The 24,508-nt window shown below is 44.0% G+C and overlaps 1 protein-coding gene across 2 annotated transcripts in view; it reads left to right on the top strand.

The window, feature by feature from the left end:
* il6st (interleukin 6 cytokine family signal transduce) overlaps positions 1 to 24,508 on the top strand; it is a 98,810-nt gene that overhangs the window by 15,695 nt on the left and 58,607 nt on the right. The window contains exons 3-9 of one of the 2 annotated variants that reach the window (XM_084326477.1): positions 314 to 613; positions 2,559 to 2,709; positions 4,686 to 4,852; positions 16,496 to 16,653; positions 18,697 to 18,756; positions 18,855 to 19,017; positions 24,348 to 24,433. In XM_084326477.1, coding sequence (XP_084182603.1) covers positions 314 to 613; positions 2,559 to 2,709; positions 4,686 to 4,852; positions 16,496 to 16,653; positions 18,697 to 18,756; positions 18,855 to 19,017; positions 24,348 to 24,433 — 1,085 coding nt within the window. The remainder of the gene's footprint in view (positions 1 to 313; positions 614 to 2,558; positions 2,710 to 4,685; positions 4,853 to 16,495; positions 16,654 to 18,696; positions 18,757 to 18,854; positions 19,018 to 24,347; positions 24,434 to 24,508) is intronic. The other variant, XM_084326478.1, reaches the window with a different exon arrangement.

Below are 24,508 nucleotides of genomic sequence, written 5' to 3'. Positions count from 1 at the left end.
TCAAGAGTGATAGCCCCCCCTCCCACTCCCCCCTCTGTTCTGCGTACACACTACAATCTCGTCTCGTTCCCAATAGAGCAACACTCTATAGTCTATATTTCTGAATGAACCAAAAACAGTTACACGGGACATTTTCGCTGTTCCTCGGGAAGTAATGTACCTAGCTAAACCTACACGATGGTTTAGATACAGGCGGGATTTTGGATACTCCTGCACAGATTCGAACCCGGATGCCTAGTGAGAAACCACCCTAACACTGTCCTGCAGACGCTGTGGTATGTGGTGGTAAGGTCTCCGTCTCTTCTATCCCCAGACTACCAGAGCCACATCATGATACTCCCGCAGTCACCGGTGGTGGAGATAGGAAAGAACTTCACTGCCACGTGTGCGCTCCAGAACACCAGCGCCGCCACTGCAGAGGACCTCTACTGGTCGTTCCCCAAGCCCCTGCCCAAAGAGCAGTACACCAGGATCAACGCCTCGGCTATCGCCGTCACGCTCACCATCACCAGTGCCAGTGACCGATGGTTAATGTGCAATTGCAGATCTTCTTCGCCCAATGTGATGATGAACAAAAGCAGATTCATGAGTGGAATCCTCTTTAGAAAGGGGTGTAAGTATTCCTTCCTATGCTGTCACACCTCACAACACGTTTGAATCTTTGTAAAACGTAGCATATTATTGGAAATAAAATTTTTACATGAAGCCATTTATTTTCCTGTAACATAGTGAAATGAAAGCAAACAAAACATTAATATAGATACAATAGAATAGGGATGCACACATTACTGACTGCTGTTGTATATGGGAGTGATACAAGATTACAACAGAATATTGGTATTTTATCATTTTGGTAGCACTTTATATTACAGAAATTACACACTAATTAGTAGCAATTTTAACAGTAATTACAACCAAGGTTAGATACAAATGAAAGCAGAGTAAACTGGCTTGGTAAAAAAACACTGGTATAATTGGTTAAATAACATTGGATTATCATACTATCCGTTGGAATTATACACAGTAATAAATTACTTTATGTAAAATTACAATATAATGGAATAATTACATATTTTATACTATTTACTGTCTAATTTGGTAATATTTAGCATATAATAGGATTACTAATTAGTGTTGAATTCGGTTTTATATATCAAATTATCGCCTCTAATATGTTTTCTTAACTTGGTTGTAATTGTTGTTAAATTGACTTGTGTGTCATTTCTGGAGTGTGATGCAAAGTCATACCCTCCAGTATTCTGCAATCACAAGAATGAGAGAGAGAGAGAGAGAGAGAGAGAGAGAGAGAGAGAGAGAGAGAGAGAGAGAGAGAGAGAGAGAGGAGAGAGAGGAGAGGAGAGAGAGAGAGAAGAGAGATGAGAGAGAGAGAGAGAGAGAGAGAGAGAGAGAGAAGAGAGAGAGAGAGAGAGAGAGAGAGAGAGAGAGAGAGAGAGAGAGAGAGAGAGAGAGAGAGAGAGAGAGAGAGAGAGAGAGAGAGAGAGAGAGAGAGAGAGAGAGAGAGAGAGAGAGAGAGAGAGAGAGAGAGAGAGAGAGAGAGAGACTCACTCACTCACTCACTCACTCACTCACTCACTCACTCACTCACTCACTCACTCACTCACTCACTCACTCACTCACTCACTCACTCACTCACTCACTCACTCACTCACTCACTCACTCACTCACTCACTCACTCACTCACTCACTCACTCACTCACTCACTCACTCACTTCACTCACTCACTCACTCACTCACTCACTCACTCACTCACTCACTCACAGTAGGTGTGACAGTGTAGCCTAGTTCCCAACAGTCATACCCTCCAGTATTCTGCAATCACAAGAATGGGAGGGAGAGAGAAGGAGAGAGATTCACTGGAAGTAGGTGTGCCAGTGTAGCCTAGTTCCAAACAGTCACGAAATACCCTCCAAATACAACTCCAAAACGTTCCTGTAAACATGTTGTGACCTGTGTATCTACCACATGGAGAAATACAATTATTATAATCTTTTTTGACATTTTCGTTTTATAAGCAGATATATATACTCTGAATTTTCTTTTGCCGAACCACTGCTGCCTGGCCGCAGTGATTTCATCACCTCAAAACAAAACAACAGCAGTGGTTTGGCAAAAAAGATTTTAGAAAAACGAAAATGTCTAATCTTTTTTTATTTCTCCACGTGGTAAATACACAGGTCTATATAAACATGTTTACAGGAACGTTTTGGAGTTGTATTTGGAGTGTATTTTGTGACTGTTGGGAACTAGGCTACACTGACACACCTACTTCCAGTGAATGGCGCTAAGCTAGGCTAACGGCGCGGCTGTTTCCTAAGCCTAATGCATGCACAGAGAAGAAAAGGATATCTGCTTGTCTAACTCCAGGGTAGACTGCAATTAAGCTAATTTCCCAAAAAGTTGGCGTGTTCCTTTAAAGTTGACGACACTCAACCTATATTGCCAGTGAAGTTTTGAGCTGTAAATGCTTGTTTTCAATGGCCATAGTGTATCTGCTTCAAGGTGTAATATTTGTGTGCTCTCTGTTGTGTCTTCACCAGATCCCCCTGAGAAACCTGAAGGTCTGTCCTGTGTGGCCCTTCAGTCGGGCGACAAGATCTCCAATGTCCTCCGTTGCTCATGGGAACCAGGCACGCGTGGGAGTGGAGAGCTGCATACAAACTACACCCTGTTTGCCCGTATAACCCCACCGTGAGTAGAGCCCTCGGCATCAAGAGTATACTGTACGTATAACCCCACCGTCAGTAGAGCACCGGACTACGACGTAAGGTTAGACATTTTATTTCATGCTCAAAAGCCCCTGGCTTGCACATCGCAGTCACGAAAGGGGCTAGCTAAGCTCAACCAGTGCACTGTGCACACAACGTCAACAGCACACCAACCCAACTGACGTTACCACAACACTTGACGGTACTTCACTTCACAGCACTGTCGTAAGACCACCGTGCTGTCTTAAAGGCACAGTGTGCCTACCCAGATGCATACACAACATTGACGCGGCTTGACATACAAAGAAGTAATTATCACAATTAGCGATTTTTTTTGTCTGGTAAAAAATCTGTTTGGCTGGTAAAAAAAATCAGATACTCGCCAGTTGGCTGGTAAGCCAAAAAGTTTGTTTCCTCCCCTGGAAGCGACCACAGCTGCCTGCGAGATGCGTCCTCACTTGCTGTTTTAAAGTTGTGCGCTAAAGCAGGGTAGTTATTCCAGACTGCTTTTACAGTATTAAAATTACTCGCCACCCACCTGATGGTGAAGATCTGCCCAATTCTCAAAATCTGCATGTCACAGAAGTCGTCCCTGCAGCAGGTTGTTAGCGTCACAGAAGTAGTCCCCGCAGCAGGTTGTTAGCGTCGCCAGCAGTCAATTAAAAATGGTCTGCGATTGAAGAAGTAGATGCTCCTACCGGCTCCTGCTCAGTCGAGTCGACTGGCTGCTTCGCCTTCTTTGTAAAACCAAAATTGGTTAGAAGGCTTACTTCTTTGATTTTTCGTTTGACTTTCGACATTATCCTGAATACCTGTATTTTCTTTCTTTTAAAACGGCGGGTGAAGTTTGATTTGTGCCTGCAGGCTGCAGCGCCGCCACACTCCGAATGGTAATTGCAAGATTATTGTCAGTATTTTAGAGACCCCCCAAAAATTCACAAATCATGTTTTCAAGGGAGCTGATGTCTCATCTAGGGAAGCCATGGCTCCCCTAGCTCCCCCATGGTTTGCACCCTGCATATAACCCCTTAGCGCCTCATCTGAAATCATCCACAGTGAGCTAGTGACCACTGCTGTCCTAGTGACCACTGCTGTCCTAGTGACCACTGCTGTCCTAGTGACCACTGCTGTCCTAGTGACCACTCCTGTCCTAGTGACCACTCCTGTCCTAGTGACCACTGCTGTCCTAGTGACCACTGCTGTCCTAGTGACCACTGCTGTCCTAGTGACCACTGCTGTCCTAGTGACCACTGCTGTCCTCCTAGTGACCACTGCTGTCCTAGTGACCACTGCTGTCCTAGTGACCACTGCTGTCCTAGTGACCACTCCTGTCCTAGTGACCACTGCTGTCCCCGCCATCCACTGTCAACACCACCATTCCCTCCCAACAGGATCATCATTCACTTCCATTCATTTTGAGGACCTAGTCTAAGTATCAAAGTATAAACAAACGGCAATATTATCCTGTGTAATAAATTTTTCTGAGTCAAAGATACTTGTTAATTTTTCTGAGTCAAAGATACTTGTTTTTTCTGAGCTAATGTTGTCATTTTCAAATGATCAGCAAAGGAACTATTTCTCATTTCTCTGTGTAGTTTGATCAACTGTTCACAGAATGTTGAGAATCTTTCTTCCAGCAAGCTAGATCTGTACTGCGGTAGTTTGTTTATACTTTTTATAAGTTTACTATTTAGACTAAGGTCCTCAGAAGTACAGTTTACTATTTAGACTGAGGTCCTCAGCAGTTTACTATTTAGACTGAGCTCCTCAGAATGACAACAGGGACAGCAGTGGTCGCTAGCTTACTTGTACAGTAGAAATAAGACTGCTTTGTCTTACATGTTTGTTTTTACATCGTAGTAATTAAATAGGCTTTGCACGCCCGTGGAACAGGAAATTCTCTTGAGCATGATTCCACATCAACATTTGTCGACTGAACATCGTTATTTCTTCCAACAGCGATGATTATGAGCCGTTGTCAGTGGTGGTGAAACGGAACAACAGCGGCAACATAACTCTGCCGGAGATCTTCCCTCACCACATGGGCCTGGAGATCTGGGTGACGGCCGCCAACGACCTGGGGTCCGTCCAGTCGGAGCATCTGGAAGCTAACGCCAACAAGTTTGGTGAGTCGGAGGCAGTTGGAGGCAGCTAAATGACTAAATGTTGGTGAAACCGAACATGTTGTAATCAATCAATCAATCAATCAAATGTATTTATATAGCACATTTAGACACTTGTCAACCAAAGTGCTTCACATAGCTAAGAACATAGAAAAGTATAGAATAAACAGAAAATAAAAACAACCAACGGATAGACAAGGAAACAAAACAACACGTCAACAAGCAAGGCAAGAGTCAGAGTGAGTCAGGAAAGGCCAGGCGGTATAGGTGGGTTTTGAGTTTAGATTTAAAAGACTCGATGGAGGGGGCAGATTTGATGGATATGGGGATGCTGTTATATAGCGTACTGGCCAATCGCGTCTCGCTCTTCGCCATACCGAGATATACCTCATCTCCAGTACCTACTGTACTTCATTAACGAAAACAATGCACCCATGCACTTGACCAGGCCCCGCCCCAGTGTCCCCTATAAGACACCGGACATGGTCATACTCGCCCTTCCTCTTTTTCGTTTCCATCATGGACGTTGCAGTGCATTCCATGAACTAGTTGTTATGATATGCAGAGAGAAGTTGAACAATGTTGGGTTTTCGCCGGAGATTTGCCAGCCCCTGGAATCTTCTCGGCACGTTCTGACAGCGCATCGGGCCTGTCCTGGGGTTTCCTTGTCTTCTGACAGCGGATCGAGGGACGTCGCGCGGCGGCTAGCTGTCGTGGCTAGGTCGCGCCCAGGTAAGCGGCTAATGCTATGCTACGATGCTGGGTTACTGTTCTTTTGTGATTCCCCGCTGAGGGCTGTCTTTTTAAAAAAAGGTCTTCCCTCCTCTTAACCATTCATGCTGACGGTCAATCGGTGTCTACTGTTGGGAGTTTTGACGGGGGCTTGTTTACCTTTTTCATGGGTGAATGGGCTGAGGCCTAGGGCTGGTGTGCTTTTTGTGAATCTATGAATGGTGTGCGGGACTGGTGTTTCTCTGGTCTGCATCCCCTTAACATTGTGTGTATGGGCTAGCCCATTCTGCAGTGTGTTGGTGGAGTTTTAGTTAATTTATTCATTAACCCCACCCCATGGGTGCACACCACAGTGGAGGTTGCTGGTTGCAATCACCACTGGTGCTTGTGAAGCAGGTGGCATCAGTCCTTTGCCTCTGGCATGTTGGAACAGTGCCCCGCCCGGCCGACGCCATGAGGTGAGTCGGCCCGGCGGGTGGCTGGTGGGCTGTTAAGCCTATACCGCCACGGTATAGAATTAGCAGCGATTAGTAACATTGTTCGAATTGCTGTTTTTTCTGTCAAAAATGGTGTCGGTGGCGGGGCCTTGAAGGCCAGCCGACATCGAAACATCGCGTCGAGATTTTGACGTTATTAGCTTTGACCTAGCCGCAAGCTATAACCGCAGGGAGGGCTAGGATGCTGTCAACGCTTGTTTACAGACATCTTGGTTGGATTAGTCTCCCTTTGAGGGGGTGAGAAATGTTTTCCCTCCTCAGGGCTCCCCTCTCCGCAGAGGGACTTTGGTCTTTCCGCAGGAGCGCGGGCGGTATTTGACCTAGGCCCCACACCGCCTCACACCGCGCAGCCAGAGGTGAGACCACGGCCTCGCCAGCGGCTGTGGCGAGGCCCTCAACCAGCGGCCATGTTTCCCCCGCCTGAGGTACCCTGGGTACAACGTCAACAGGTGACTGCAAGGCCGACAGCCTTGGCGGCCGAGGGATCGGCTACATTAGATGAGCACGCCCTAAAAAGCCGTCGCCGTCTAGCTGTCTCGCTCTCCGGTCCTTCCCCCCCCCCCAACACCAGCGGGATAAGGGCTCTGATTTGTTTCTTTTGGTTGCGGGTCGCGTGTCTTCAATGAAGCGCAAGCGGCCCCACGTTTCGCTTCTCATGGGGACAGGGGCTGACACCCAGTTGATGGCTGAGACTCAAGTTTCAAGTTTCTTTAATAGTTGTCATACAGAAGTACAGAATACTTTTATACAAAATGCTTCTTACTGTTACGCTCCAGAGACTGTGCTAGACAAGATAAGTATGAAATAAAATAAAGTAGCATGTAAAAAGAAGTAAAAATAGAGGTCACAGTGTTCAGTATAGACGTACAATGTTCGATGCAGACTAGAAGTAACTGAGTTACCATACAATATACAATATACTATGCAATATACTAATATACAATACTATATAGCAGGGCTATTCAACTGGCGGCCCGCGGGCCAGATCCGGCCCGCGGGATGATTCTGACCGGCCCGCCAAAGATTACATGATAATAATTTTTTTTTTAATTACATTTTTTTTTTCATGTCAACGTTAACACGCACAATTGAGCCAAAAGTCACTCAATTAATGACAGATTTCATTGATAAATTGAGGGAAAACTTTGCAAGTCGATTTGATGAATTTGACATGTCCAGAGAATTGATGCATTTTGTGAGTAACCCATTTGCCAATGTAGCTGCTATTTCCACAAAAGGACAAGAGTTCCTTGCATCACTTCACATTGATGAAGGTCTCCTGCAACTTGAAATAATTGACATGCAAGCATCATCTGCTCTGAAGCAGGCACTTGAGAATGAATCCACCACAACATTTTGGATAAAGTGTATTCATGTCAAGACATTCCCCAAAATAAAAACGCTGGCAATATCTGTGCTAACAATGTTTGGCTCAACATACACCTGTGAATCCAGTTTCTCTCACATGAATGCCATTAAAACAAGCAACCGTGCCTCCTTGACAAATGAGCATTTGCATCACTGTTTGCGGGTAGCCCTCACTTCCTATGAACCCTCTTTCTCTGCCATTGCCCAGTCAAAGAAGTGCAATCGCTCTCATTAGATGTGTGTATGTAGGCTAGGCCTGTCTGCCCCCCACCCCCCTGATGTTTGAGAGTTAAGAGTGGACAATAAGTGCTAATAAGATGCTGTGATTTGCTGTTGTTGCACAGACATGAAGCACTTTTTCATAAGCACAGCTGCACTATAAATGTGTTTTTTTGTTCAAGTGTTGATGTTAGAATGTTCAGATGCACATCATGCACTTGTTTGTTTTTTATTTTATTTTTATATTGAAATGTTGAAGAGGAGATGTTGCAGTTGTTGCACAGTCATAAATGAAGCACTTTTTGCAGGAAATGTTGCAGATGTGGCACATAAATGAAGCACTTTTTTTTTAAAGTATACTACTTTTGCAATGTAGTTAAATAAAAGTTGTGAAAATGTGGTTGCGTGTTGTGTCAAGTGTACATATATTCATAGCACGGGGAGGCGCCGTGGCAGTCCGGCCCCTGGCCCCTTGGGTTTCTGACAATGTGGCCCCCTGAACAATTTAGTTGAATAGCCCTGCTATATAGTGCAAAGCAGAAATGGGATGAGGTACAATTTAGGTACAATTTACAGTAAGGTGTACGAGTTGTAGTGCAAATCCTTTACCAATAAATATAAAGTGTGTTTAGGTGATCTAAAGTGTGGAGAGTGGGTGCTGCAGTGTGTTGTTTGTTTAAAGTGAGTGTGTGGATGTGTGTGCTGTGTGCATTTGATGGTTGTTGCATAGTGTTTATGGGTCTGTCCGTGAGAATGTTGTGCTGTCAAGCGGCTCCCACGCCACACGTTCTGCGTCTGTGTTTGGTTGAGCCTGGTGTTACGTCTGTCAACTACAAAGCTTGTCAGCAGGGGGGCTCGAGACCTCTTGGGGCAAACAGTGCGGGTTCCCCCGACCTTGCCTTCGCCAGGCCGGGTATCACGTTAGTGCCTCCCACTCCCGGAAGACCGGCAGTGGTCTGGCAGGCGCGCGTGATTTGGGTGGTAGTAATATCACTGCAGGGCTACGGTGTGTAGGAACGCACCCTATCGGGCAGTGTGGGGGCCTCACACCTTGCATGTCCAGCTGTAGAACAATTCCTCAGCTGTCCATGCTGGAGGGGTGTTCAGGCATTAAAGCGTTCCGTCTTGGGACGGATATCCGTCCATTTGATTTGGAGATTCCGTCATTTGATTCGGAGTCGTGACGGATTTTAACCTGAGCCAATCAGAGGCGTCAAATATCCTTTTTTCCCCCTACCGCGGCCGCACCAAGCAGTCATTTGCGAGCAATCGGCAAATTCTCAGGCAAATGCAACCGACCAGAATGCGAGATTGTTCTGAGATTACAGCCCTTTCACCCGCCTCCGCTGTGCTTAGCACCAATGGGAAGCGCCCATTTTCTTTAGCGTTTCTGAAACTCCGCCATTGCTCTCTAGCGTCTAGCTCTACTCGCGAGTAAACTTGACTCATCAACTACATGCGGCAACTTTTACGAGACCGTAAGTTAATTTGACTTATTCTAGTCTAAAGAAACATATATATTACTATTGCTATTGATAAATCTAGGTAACGTGAATGCCACAAAACGAATGCCTTTTGTTAATCAGAACGTTATTTACGCGACAAGCACTGTGCTGTTGTCTTTGTTGTTGGTGGTGTTGTTTCGTGTGTGTGCTTACACCGCTCGCTTTCTGATAAATGTATGAATGTTGATAAATCTAGGTAACGTTAATGCCACAAAACGAATGACTTTGTTAATCAGAACGTTATTTGCGTTATCAATTGTTTTTAAGCTCAATAAACGTCTTTCTCCCATTTGTCCGGGAGATCTCTGGGTAACAGTATTGTATATTTGCATATCATATATGTCACAAATGTAACATTACTATATACCTGTATGTCATGTATGTCACTATGAATTGAAAACGGGGGACCCTGATGTAAACAAGACGAACGTCTTTCTCTGGTCTGCATCCCCTTAACCTGTTCCACCCCAGGTGAAAATCTGCATAAAATGTATACCTAGGTAAATGGAATATTGCTCCACTTCTACAAGGGCTATTTGCATATTCTTGGTATCTAGGAACATCTATGGACCTCAATGAATGTATTCTCAGTGTCAGAAATATTGTGTCTATTACTAGGCTTGCTTAAATTGTGATGAAACAAAGGAAAATATGAATTATGATTTTTCTTTTCATCTTTGACAGTGAATAAAACCATGATAATAATGACTAAACTTAAAAAACTGCCACTGAGCTCATTCAGTACCCTCTTGAGATCATGTGTACAAAAGATCTAAGGAAATTAATAAAGGGAAGATGATCAAACTGAAGGTTCTGTATATACAGTACTGAATTCTCCCATCCGGACCAATGCAATTTGAAATATTATTATAGAATATAGAATATATGCTTATACATTACCTTATTATAGCCAATTCGCACATTTATATATATATACATATAGTATCTTTCAAATGGCCGAGTTCAATTTGGATATAGTATCACCAGGCTTGCATAATAACAGATACTGATATTTATTGTAATCGACTGTACTATCTTATTTCCCCCACAGTGTAACCATTTTGAAACTAATTTCAGATCTAATTCTTCCTACATGTTAACAATAGTGTGGAGAAACTGACTGCGTTTCAATATTTGTCAAAAACGTTACCTTTTGTAGCTTATTATCGCGAATCATAACAATTATTGATATGATTCATTCAGAACGCTGAACTTTGAACCACCATAGTATGTGACAGGAAGTGTAGATCGGAGAAATTTCAACGCTGGAAGATAGCTAGCGATCTCCTCTACAAAAAACTACAATTCCCATGGTTCAACATTTCCATTTCCGGTTCCGGGTCAAAATAGACGATCGCAAATAGAAAACTTAAAATGATATAAGTACACTTTTAACCTATTGCTAAACTATTGCCAACCTAACGTTTTACATTCTACATGTATTTGTGACATAGTAGTGATGTTTCTACTTGAAAACGGTTGATTTTAAAATCACAAATTATTTTCATCTTCATAAAAATATGCCTATATGATAATAAGGTCAAAAGGGGTCGGTACTGACCCCGTCGAGTGGAACACTTAACAATTGTGTGTATTGAGCTGTACTGTATTGTACCCATTTTGCAATCTGTTAAATATTGATTGATTGTTATTAACAGATTGCACAATACAGTACAGCTCAATACACACTTGTTAAGGGGATGCAGACCAGAGAAAGACTTTCGTCTTGTTTACATCAGGGTCCCCCATTTTCAATTCATCATAACATATATGACACACATGACATACAGATAGACAATACTGCTACATCTATACATTTATGACATACCAGATTTACAAATACAGTAGCCTATTGTTTGTGATACAAAAATAGTCTAAAAATAGTATATACATTTGACGAAGAAACTGTACATTGGAGGTGGTTGGGTGGGTGGGATGGGGGGGGGGTTGTAACTGTACATTGGATTATCGACAAAACCTTACTTGGTCCCAAGAAGAGGGTCTCGTGTATTAAATAAAGTTTTCATTCATTCATTCACTCTGGATCTTGTAAATCCAGTAGCAATACACACAATTGTTAAGGGGATGCAGACCAGAGAAAGGCGTTTGTCTTGTTTACATCATCAGGGTCCCCCATTTTCAATTCATAGTGACATTTATGACATACACAACATACATGACATCATGACATTTATGACATAGGGACATACATGCCACTGCCGTTGTGTCCTTGGGCAAGACACTTAACCTACTTGCCTCGTATGAATGTGTATGCATGTGAATGAATGTTGGTGGTGGTCGGAGGGGCCGTAGGCGTTGATTATTCGCCACGCTTCCGTGAGTCTGCCTCAGGGCAGCTCTGGCTGCAATTGTAGCTTACCACCACCGGTATGACTGTGTATGAACGAATAATCGACTCTGTGAAGCGCTCTGGGTCTCATGAAGAGCGCTATATAAATCCAAGTAATTATTATTATTATTATTACACTCTTACAGGTATATAGTAATAGTACTGTTACATTTGTCACATATACGATATGCAAATATACAGTACTGTTACCCAGAGATCCTAACAGTAAATATATACATATGATGAGGAGGAGACTGTACATTAGGAGGGGGTGAGTGAGTGGGTGGTAAAAAAATATATACAAATGGTGGGGAGGAGACTGTCCATTGTTGTTGTGGCATAATTGCGAAACGTGTTTAGTCCCTTGTTTGTATGATAACAAGCCGTTTAGTTCATGGTTCAAAGTAATGGGAAAAGGGTGCTAGCTCGCCATCAATCAGAAGCTAGCCACAAGACTTGCATTCACGCTCTCCAGCACACAACAGTAGGGTCTATAGTCACAGTCAGGACAGTAGGCTCTACAAGTAGGCTCCCTTAAAACGCTAACGCTATTAAATAAAATACAGTGGAGGTTAAAATAAGAATATGACTTGGCCAGAAAAAAAGTTCAGTCAGGAGATTTTTTTTTGCTTTAATCCCTGGGTGTTCAGTGGGGGAGCTTTTGTCACCTAGTATGATGTCAGCTTCTCCCGTATCAAACCGGCCCTTTCTGTCGGGGGTCCCCCCTTGGGTGCGATTGCCTCGTGGGTAGTGTCAGGGTCCGATGTCCCGACTCCACGGAACGCTCTGCTCGCACGGTTAGCGGGTCCAGGGTTGGCTACGCACAGCGGGCGGGACCGGGCCGCCTATCTACAGTTCCTAGCGGACCAGCGCCAAATGGCGGCGGGTGCGTTTTGGGAGTATCATCACATATGGCTACAGTAGTACCATATGTCGAGGTGGATGGAGAGAACGCTGAGGCGGGGACTTGTGTTTACACAACCCCACCCGTTTTCAGGTTTGGTACAGACCCTATTGTCAGGGTCACCAGCAGTGACCGCTCTGGCCAACGAGATCCAATCTCTGTGGGCGAAGCAAGCCATCGTCGTGGTCCCAAAGGAGGACGCGATACGTGGCGTTTCCTCCCGGTATTCTCTGGTGCCCGAGAAATCCGGAGAGGTGGTATCAGACCCATGCTGGACCTGTCCCATGGAAGGTTCAGCATTTTGAACCGTCTCCCACCTGTTGAACGCTGTCAGGTGGGGGCCTGGTTCTCCTCCATAGACCTGTAGGATGCGTATTCGCATCCCCGATCTTCCATCCTAGGGCTTACCTACGCTTCCTTTGCAGGGTTTAGCGTATGAGTACCAGAGGCTGCCGTTTGGCTATTATCTGGCTCCCCGCATCTTCACCAAGTGCGTGGAGACCGCACTGGGGCCTCTGCGTCGTCAGGGGTAACGAAGTGTATTCTGCCCTGGACGACGTTCTGGTAGATCGTCAGGTCTCATACGAGGCAGGTGGTGGAATTCCTCACCAGCCTGGGTTTTGCTGTAGACTGGTCAACGGGTGGAGTACTTGGGCTTATTCTAAGCTCAAGGTCTATATGGGCATCCCTCTCAGAGCGTGTTTTCGGCACTCTCAGGAGGTTCCGTCCTAGGCCGGTTACGCCGCTGTCCGTGATGCGCCTGCCTGGTATGATGGCATCTGCTCATTCCGTGGTCCCTCTTGGCCTCCTCTTCACCTCATGAGGAGGATACAGAGGTGGTTTTCCAGTATGGAAATAGACCCGGTGAGAGGCAAGTGGAAGCGGCTAAGGTTCCCATGTCAGTACTGGGGGACCTCGCCCTCACCAGCGGGGTCCCCATGGGCAGCAGGCTGTCACACGTCACGGTCTCATCACGTCACTGGGGGGACGGACGCGTTGGGCCAACGCAGTAGGGGGCAGCTGGCAAGACCATGCTGCCCGGTCTGCGCTACATTCAATGTGTTGGAATTGAAGGCGGTCCTTCTGGTCCTCAAATGGTGTTTTCCCAGGCGGTTCTGAGGTCTGGGACCTCCCCTGCGTCCCGCCCTTCGGTGGGTTAGCAGGGGTGTGTGGGTGTGTGCCACGGGGTGATGTGTCACACGTGGTCCCGCCTGTGCTGTGCGTTTTTAGGGGTCTCTAGTTCCCTCTTTTTCGCACTTTGGTGGAGTTGACTGCCGCCCCCTCTTCACTAGGAAGGGCGGGTGGACGGGACTCCCCTCCCCCCTGGTGGTAGGGCTTGCGGGTCCTCAGTGGGTACATTTGTCCTGCCACGCGTCTGCTCTGCCCCATATCTCGGTATGGCGAAGAGCGAGACGCAATTGGCCAGTACGCTATATAACGAAAGGTTATGACTATAACCTAGTTATGAGTACTGGCTGAGCGTCTCGCTCTTAGCAGCGCCCTGAGGTCCCTTGGTTGGGTTTTCTATGATGGAAACTTTTTCCCGAGGAAGGGCGAGTATGACCATGTCCGGTGTCTTATAGGGGACACTGGGGCGGGGCCTGGTCAAGTGCATGGGTGCATTGTTTTCGTTAATGAAGTACAGTAGGTACTGGAGATGAGGTATATCTCGGTATGGCGAAGAGCGAGACACTCAGCCAGTACTCATATAACTAGGTTAGTCATAACCTTTCGTTCCAGAGGTCAGGGGCTGCGACCGCAAAAGCACGCACCCCCCCCCCCCCCCCCCCCCCCATAGACTTGAAATTGGACCGGGTAGTTAAGGTACCCTTGTCAGCCGATCTGAGGGCCCTGACGTTGGTATAGGGGGTGAGGAGGTCTGCTAGGTAAGCAGGGGGGGTAACTAACTGGTGTTGTAGACTTCTCTTTATATATTGCATCAATGTTGGAGATGAGGAGAGAGGAATACTGCTTGTTGGTGATGGTGTGTCAGTAACATGTGATTATTTTACATGACAACTTAGATTTTCACATTGTCTGCTAAAAAAATGCGCCCAGGACAATATCAAAATAAATGGCTGTCACTCACTGAGGAAAAGGTGTATTGGCACCGAATTTCACATGGAGGCTCAAAACACCTACATTTAACTTTACATGTTGTAAAGTTATTCTACAAAACGGAAGGTTTTTTCGCTGGGTGTTTTCTTTACGTCAAATATTGTATGCTCACTAGGGATGGGTACCGAATTCGGTTATTTTGAGGTACCAAACCGAAACACGTCGGTACTACCGAGTATCGACTCAAGTGAGATACAGAGAAAAAAAATAAAAAATTAACTTTTTTTAACTTTTTTTTTTTTTTTTTTAACTTTTTTCTTTTCATGTCAACGTTCACACGCACAATATATGCTTACCTAGGATTTGACTTGATTCAACAACAAAGCAGTTGGAGCAATGGCAAGCCGAAAACGGTCGAAATTGTAGTTATTTGAAGTTAGGATTTTTTTTTCACGACTGAGGTAGGTAAATAATTTTTTTTTAGACTAAAGTACCGAAAAAAGGTACCGTTGGGTACCGGTATCGATTCACAGGTACCGGTACCGTAGTGGTTCAAATGTGAAATGTACCCATCCCTAATGCTCACACAAATGTAATGTGTGGTGGTGACTTTACAATGCACCAGAAATAAAGAGTAGGTTCCCCTGAATCATAAAAGGTATAACACTTGATACTGACTCAAAGAATACGCTGAGAAATGGCAAAAATACAACACTACACTATGTCCAGGCAAACCTTTGTCTATGTAGGCTTAGAGGGTTAAGGCAAATTTTCATTGTTTACGAATTAAAAAATATATATGTATTTTCCTGAGCCAAACCAAGCTTGTGTTATATATATATTAGTGCTGTCAAACGATTAAAATATTTAACTCGATTAATCGCATGATTGTCCATAGTTAACTCGCGATTAATCGCAAATTAATCGCATTTTTATTTTTTACATTTTTTTTTACCTTAAACAGATCTTTTTCAAGTTCCAAGTTTTAATACTCTTATCAACATGCGAGTCAACAAATGCTTGCTTTATGCAGCCATTTAACACAAAAGGATGACCCTCATGCATTGCAAATTTGCATCAAATTCAAAACAGAGTGATGCACAAAATAACTTAAACGAAAATAATAATTTAAAACAATGAATAAAGTGTGCATGAAATAATAGGGGAAAGAAAACGTTAGGAACTTGTTACATTCACACACACAAGGGCTGATTAATCACACACCCCCCTCTCTCCCTCACACACACACTCCCAGCTCTCTTTCTCTTTTGCCCCTTCCTCATCTCTCTCATCCCCCTCTCTATATATCACACACACACACACACACACACACACACACACACACACACACTTCAGAAACAAACATAGTATCAATGAGAGTATCAATAATACACCTGAGTGAAGTCTAGTAAAAATTTTTTTTTTTTTTTTTTTTTTAGTTAATCTTGAGTTAAAAAAATTAGTGGCATTAATAGAATCGGGAGTTAACGCGATATTAACGCGATATATTTGACAGCCTTAATATATATATATATATATATATATATATATATATATATATATATATATATATATATATAGGGGACATACATAATGTATATAAAACATTTTAATACATAAAATTTGTTTAATATGTATCAGATCTATGTATCGTTACACCCCTACTCCACACTGTTGAGATGGATCTGACCCTGTATTAGTATTGATGACCAACGTCATCCCTGATATAGTAGTTTCACACTCTCCATCCCTGATATACTGTAGTAGTTTCACACTCTCCATCTTCTCTTTAACAGGCATCTCTGATATAGTAGTTTCACACTCTCCATCTTCTCTTTAACAGGCATCTCTGATATAGTAGTTTCACACTCTCCATCTTCTCTTTAACAGGCATCTCTGATATAGTAGTTTCACACTCTCCATCTTCTCTTTAACAGGCATCACTGATATAGTAGTGTCACACTCTCCATCCCTGATATAGTAGTTTCACACTCTCCATCTTCTTTTTTACAGTGAAAACAAATCCCCCGGCCAACTCGAAGGTGATTTCCGAGGAGAACTTCACCACCTCCCTGCTGATCAGCTGGACGTCACCAATAGCTAAAGCCTACGTGTCGCATCTGATCTATCACATCCGATTCTGTGCCGCCGGCTCTGAAACGTGGTCCGAGGTGAATATGGTTCTGTGGCATTTAGATGCATATTTTGACGACAAAGGCTTATTGTCGTCGCTCATCTGCCTTACAACTTTATATATTTAAAATGTTTTTTAAGATCCCTGGGGATTCACCTGTACAGTACCTTCTCCTAAGATCCCTGGGGATTCACCTGTACAGTACCTTCTCCTAAGATCCCTGGGGATTCACCTGTACAGTACCTTCTCCTAAGATCCCTGTGGATTCACCTGTACAGTACCTTCTCCTAAGATCCCTGTGGATTCACCTGTACAGTACCTTCTCCTAAGATCCCTGGGGATTCACCTGTACAGTACCTTCTCCCAAGTTCCCTGTGGATTCACCTGTACAGCAGGGTTTCCGTTGTCCGGTAATTACCGGTTTTTGACCGGCAAAATCTGTTGAAGTCCGACATATTTAAATATCTTAAATATAATGTCATGTGAAAATAATTCCCTCTAAGCACAATTTGAATTGTATTAAAATAGTTACATTTGTTTCATTGTTGCTTCACCAAGCATGTCTAATAATGACAACGATGTGTCAGCGGGAGCTTGTTGCTGGATTTGCGAGAAGCATGCAACTGCAGAGCCGCAGAGCACACAGAGCTGTGTTCGCACAGTGCAATACTCCAATTCAGCCATTGGCTATTCAGCTGTTGGGTGGGTGGCGCTGCTAAGCGGTCCCCAGACCGGACCTGAAAGCACCGCTGGCTCTGCGGCTCTGCAGCTGCACACCACTGGGACTCGTCCAACGCCTCGCTGGGAGGCGGAGATCGGCATTGGTTTCAGCGATCACGCAACGTTGAACCACACGATAATGTTGCCGTCTCTCTCTGCTTTCTCAGTTCTTCGCTTGATATAATTAATACAAATGTCCAATATAACGGAATTCGTTAGCTCATAAAAATGTGATTATAACAGACTGCTGTTTAGTGTCGGGCCGACTGCCCACAGACACGGTCTATTTTATTTCAAGTCAGCAGCAGCACGGAGTATCGAGGGACTTATTTTATTTGGAATATATTAATGACTGTATACGCAAAAGTAGCCTAGTTTTAAGTTAAAATATTATAAATCTACATGCCTTGAGGATGTCATTCTTTATATAGCCTGCCTATCAATTGTTTTTAAGCTCAATAAACTATGACCGGAATTAATCTCATTTGTCCGGTAGATTGAAATCTTGCAGGACACGGAGACCGGCAACAATTTTTTCTAACGGAAACCCTGCTGTACAGTACCTTCTCCTAAGATCCCTGGGGATTCACCTCTACAGTACCTTCTCCTAAGATCCCTGTGGATTCACCTGTACAGTACCTTCTCCTAAGATCCCTGTGGATTCACCTCTCTCCACTGTTGACCAATGAGCTGATCCTGTGAATACACTATACCCATGTAGCCGCCTGTATCCATACCAGGCAGGAATAGTGTTCCAGAAGCCAGCAAAAGAAGGAGAACTCTTTCCAACCACCTCATATCCATTGCAGATTAGAGGTACACCAGATTGGTGTTGGAAAAAACACACTAAACGCATAAAAACAACAGAAGACAACAGGAGCTGCTGCAACAGGCCACTAGCGAGGCACCATTTTGGATGATAACCACTGAAAAACTCTGTATCCTGGATCAACTGATTGGATTTGGAATTGTTGGAATTAGGGGTGTACCGATGCGACCTCACAACGATTCGATTCGATTACGATTCTTCAGCCAACGATTCAATGCATCATGAAATCTCTTCATTTGACCACGATTCGATTTGATAAATTTTCTATTAGTTAATTCCCCCAAAAATTTTGAATACACAAATGTGGCTGGGGGAACTGATTCACGCAGCATGAATGGACTATAGGTCAATAAAAACAATACACACAAAAAAAACATATACATTTTAAAATCGTTTTCGATAAATTTTGATTACGGTATAATCGATTCTAACATTCAAATCGATGCCTCGAATCGAACACATTAGAATCGATGCATTTTGATTAATCGATGCATCGTTACACCCCTATACATTGAAGATGTTGTCTTTCAGGTATCTTCTGAGGACATTAAACTCCAGAACCTCACAACGGACACCGGCTACACCACTCGAGTATGCGGTGCAGTGCATGATCGATTTGGAATTGTAACCTCCAGGTGGCTTTGTACCCTTTAATAATTCTACGTCGATGATGTTGACATGTCTTTCAGGTACCTTTTGAGGACACCCCCAGGCCCATCCAGTCTTTTAGACTGCAGAACCTCACGCCGGACACCAGCTACATCACTCAGGTGCGCTGCAGAGACGACAGCGAGGACAACGTGTACTGGAGCGAGTGGAGCAGGAACGCCACGGCCAAAACACCGGAGGACGGTGAGGAGCAATGACTGGACTCTAGACTCAATAACTATCCAAAGTTCTGTACGACAGGTCAGCAGGAAGGGTCCAACTCTTTCAGCTGAGTAACAATGTTCATCAAACAGTGTTGAAACTTGGATGCTGCAGTGTTGAGTGCATAGTAGTAGAGACTAGGGATGTTCGATATTGGCTTTTTTACCGATACCGATATACCGATATTATCCAACTCTTAATTTCCGATACCGATATCAACCGATACCGATATATGCAGGGTCCCCCCCCCCCCCCAAAATGGAATAATTTCAGGTAATTAAAATTACATATCTCTTGTTGTGGAATTAACACAACATTATGCATACTTTTGACAATAAATAAAATCTGAATTTGTTCTTACTTGCTTGCCTGGGTAAATAAAGGTTAAATAAATGTAAAGAACATTTTAAATATATATATATTTTTTAAACCGATACCGATAATTTCCGATATCACATTTTTAAGGCCAATATCGGCCGATAATATCGGTAGGCTGATAATATCGGACATCCCTACTCTAGACTCAATAACTATCCAAAGTTCTGTATGACAGGTCAGCAGGAAGGGTCCAACTCTTTCAGCTGAGTAACAATGTTCATCAAACAGTGTTGAAACTTGGGTGCTGCAGTGTTGAGTGCATAGTAGTGTTGTCAAAAATATCGATTTTTCGATACATATAGATTCTGAATATTTAAAACGGTTTCAATACTCATTTCCCGCAATATCGATATTTAATTATTCATAAAAAAAAGTATAAGGAAGTTGCATTGTTCATTTCAATACCTGTAATAGTACAGTAGTCCACACACACACACACACACACACACACACATGTGCATTCAGTTAAGTTGGAATATGACTGTAATACAAACAGTTCAGTTTGTCAGGTACATGCAACACAGATTACAGTGTTTACATCTGTCTGCTTGAGAAAATACCATGTTCTGCAATAAAAATGATTGAAGTGAGATGAACAGACTGCACTTTATTTTATTAGATAAAACATGTTGACAAAGTTTTACTTTGCAGTTGAAAAAAGGTCATAAATTAAATTTGATTAAACTTTTTTTTTAATGTCATATGATTATGTTATGATTAATTGAAAATGGGGGACCCTGATGTAAACAAGACAAAAGTCTTTCTCTGGTCTGCATCCCCTTAACAATTGTGTGTATTGAGCTGTACTGTATTGTACCCATTCTGCAATCTGTTAATACAATTTGCAATCAATCAATCTGTTATGCTTAACACGCAGTACTATTAACTTTACTTAATTTCTAAGATTATATCAAATCAAATCAAATCAAATTTATTTATAGGGCCCGACAACACACGTTAATGTCCCCATGGGCCGTACAGGTCTTCTTTAAACAAGTCAAGAAGACAACATAACAATAAGTCAAGAACAGAACAAGAACACCATAGGGTCCAAACATTTTTTAGATTAATGCAAATAAATGAAAGAATGCAAGCACTCCCAGACATACCCCACGCGAAGGTAAGGAAAAACTCACTAAAACCTAACAATAGGGAAAAAAGCTCCACAGGCAGTGTGGAGGAGAGAAACCTTAGAAGGGCCATTCAAGGGGGGATCTCCCTTCTTAGATGTTGGTGATAGTAGTGTTGCAGACGGACAGTTGGTAAGCATGCACTCATGTGTGTGGTGAAACACAGATGAGTGCATGCAATCTCATTTAGTTATTTTTATGTGTGATCTAAAGATAAACCAAGGGTTTTAAAAGTGTTATATTTATCTTCTCTTATAGAACCAGAGAAGCTGAGGAGAATCAACCAGCAACTAAAGCAACATTTATTAAAAATAAATGTATATATTTATCTTTTTTTTCCATTTTAAGATTGAACCTTTTTCCCCGTGGTATCGAAAATGGTATCGAATATCGATACTTTTCAAGGTATCGTATCGAAGTTCGAAATTCCAGTATCGTGACAACACTAGGGCATAGTAGTAGAGACATATTCATATAGTAGGTAGTAATATAGACAAGGAAGATTATTTAGTGGAAAAGAGCATGACAGTAGAAGAGAGTACGAAGGTTATTATTATAATTATTTTCATTAATTTCAGATATTGATCACTATTACTCAGTAGTACTTAATTTATATACCTTATACCCGGTTTAATCATCTGTACATTGTATATTACTATTGCACTTTACTGTTACATTTGCACTCTGGTTGGATGCCAAACTTCTTTTCATTGTACTGTACGTGTGCTGTATGATGATTATGACGACAATACATTTTTATCTAATCTAATCTGTTTATCCATAGGGGCAGGATGGCATTGATGTAGTCTTGCATAGCCAGACCTCTCTCCATACTATGTTAGCACTGTGCCAGACCTCTCTCCACACTATGTTAGCACTGTGCCAGACCTCTCCACACTATGTTAGCACTGTGCCAGACCTCTCTCCACACTATGTTAGCACTGTGCCAGACCTCTCCACACTATGTTAGCACTGTGCCAGACCTCTCTCCACACTATGTTAGCACTGTGCCAGACCTCTCCACACTATGTTAGCACTGTGCCAGACCTCTCCACACTATGTTAGCACTGTGCCAGACCTCTCCACACTATGTTAGCACTGTGCCAGACCTCTCTCCACACTATGTTAGCACTGTGCCAGACCTCTCTCCACACTATGTTAGCACTGTGACAGACCTCTCCATACTATGTTAGCACTGTGCCAGACCTCTCTCCTCACTATGTTAGCACTGTGCCAGACCTCTCTCCACACTATGTTAGCGCTGTGCCAGACCTCTCTCCTCACTATGTTAGCACTGTGCCAGACCTCTCTCCACACTATGTTAGCGCTGTGCCAGACCTCTCTCCACACTATGTTAGCACTGTGCCAGACCTCTCTCCACACTATGTTAGCACTGTGACAGACCTCTCTCCTCACTATGTTAGCACTGTGCCAGACCTCTCTCTCCACACTATGTTAGCACTGTGCCAGACCTCTCTCCACACTATGTTAGCACTGTGCCAGACCTCTCTCCACACTATGTTAGCACTGTGCCAGACCTCTCCACACTATGTTAGCACTGTGCCAGACCTCTCCACACTATGTTAGCACTGTGCCAGACCTCTCCACACTATGTTAGCACTGTGCCAGACCTCTCTCCACACTATGTTAGCACTGTGCCAGACCTCTCTCCACACTATGTTAGCACTGTGACAGACCTCTCCATACTATGTTAGCACTGTGCCAGACCTCTCTCCTCACTATGTTAGCACTGTGCCAGACCTCTCTCCACACTATGTTAGCGCTGTGCCAGACCTCTCTCCTCACTATGTTAGCACTGTGCCAGACCTCTCTCCACACTATGTTAGCGCTGTGCCAGACCTCTCTCCACACTATGTTAGCACTGTGCCAGACCTCTCTCCACACTATGTTAGCACTGTGACAGACCTCTCTCCTCACTATGTTAGCACTGTGCCAGACCTCTCTCTCCACACTATGTTAGCACTGTGCCAGACCTCTCTCCACACTATGTTAGCACTGTGCCAGACCTCTCTCCACACTATGTTAGCGCTGTGCCAGACCTCTCTCTCCACACTATGTTAGCACTGTGCCAGACCTCTCCATACTATGTTAGCACTGTGCCAGACCTCTCTCCACACTATGTTAGCACTGTACCAGACCTCTCTCCACACTATGTTAGCACTGTGCCAGACCTCTCTCCACACTATGTTAGCACTGTGCCAGACCTCTCTCCACACTATGTTAGCACTGTGCCAGACCTCTCTCCACACTATGTTAGCACTGTGACAGACCTCTCTCCTCACTATGTTAGCACTGTGCCAGACCTCTCTCCACACTATGTTAGCACTGTGCCAGACCTCTCTCCTCACTATGTTAGCGCTGTGTCCAGACCTCTCTCCACACTATGTTAGCGCTGTGCCAGACCTCTCTCCACACTATGTTAGCACTGTGCCAGACCTCTCTCCTCACTATGTTAGCACTGTGCCAGACCTCTCTCCACACTATGTTAGCACTGTGACAGACCTCTCTCCTCACTATGTTAGCACTGTGCCAGACCTCTCTCCTCACTATGTTAGCACTGTGCCAGACCTCTCTCCACACTATGTTAGCACTGTGACAGACCTCTCTCCACACTATGTTAGCACTGTGCCAGACCTCTCTCCACACTATGTTAGCACTGTGCCAGACCTCTCTCCTCACTATGTTAGCACTGTGCCAGACCTCTCTCAACACTATGTTAGCGCTGTGGCAGACCTCTCTCCACACTATGTTAGCACTGTGCCAGACCTCTCTCAACACTATGTTAGCACTGTGCCAGACCTCTCTCAACACTATGTTAGCACTGTGGCAGACCTCTCTCCACACTATGTTAGCACTGTGCCAGACCTCTCTCCACACTATGTTAGCGCTGTGGCAGACCTCTCTCCACACTATGTTAGCACTGTGACAGACCTCTCTCCTCACTATGTTAGCACTGTGACAGACCTCTCTCCACACTATGTTAGCACTGTGCCAGACCTCTCTCCACACTATGTTAGCGCTGTGGCAGACCTCTCTCCACACTATGTTAGCACTGTGACAGACCTCTCTCCACACTATGTTAGCACTGTGACAGACCTCTCTCCTCACTATGTTAGCGCTGTGTCCAGACCTCTCTCCACACTATGTTAGCACTGTGACAGACCTCTCTCCTCACTATGTTAGCGCTGTGCCAGACCTCTCTCCTCACTATGTTAGCGCTGTGCCAGACCTCTCTCCACACTATGTTAGCGCTGTGCCAGACCTCTCTCCACACTATGTTAGCACTGTGCCAGACCTCTCTCAACACTATGTTAGCGCTGTGCCAGACCTCTCTCCACACTATGTTAGCACTGTGCCAGACCTCTCTCCACACTATGTTAGCGCTGTGCCAGACCTCTCTCCACACTATGTTAGCACTGTGCCAGACCTCTCTCAACACTATGTTAGCGCTGTGCCAGACCTCTCTCCACACTATGTTAGCGCTGTGCCAGCGCCAGAGAGGTCTGACTGAACCTGAATTATCATTCCAGTATAGGGGAAAAAACACTCTGGCTTGTGTTATTTTTTTAATATTTTTTTTTAACCCAATCACAATAATCCTGGGCGGGGCTAAGCAGCGACAGTGTCTCAGATAGTGGAAGGGGAGGAGAATTCTGACTGAAATAGTCGACCAATGGCAGCCTGATACCCAGTCACATGGCGCCAAGCCAGACGAGCATTGATGTGACTGTGATTCATTAAAATACATCCGTGAGAAATGTCTTCTTCTTTTTCCCTGAACAGTACCTAAGACTGAGCCAGATGTATGGAGAATCATCACCCAGACTGACAGCAAAAACAAAGTGCGGACAGTGCAAATTATTTGCAAGGTAAATTTCATTTCATTTGAATTTGTTCCGTTCATGGTAATGCACAGTTCCATAAAAGTATAATAGTATCATTTC

This window comes from Notolepis coatsorum (genome assembly GCF_963971535.1).
Source record: "Notolepis coatsorum genome assembly, chromosome: 12".
Lineage (NCBI taxonomy): Eukaryota > Metazoa > Chordata > Actinopteri > Aulopiformes > Paralepididae > Notolepis > Notolepis coatsorum.
The sequence above is the reverse complement of the archived record's forward strand: the minus strand, read 5'-3'. Positions and strand labels throughout refer to the sequence as shown.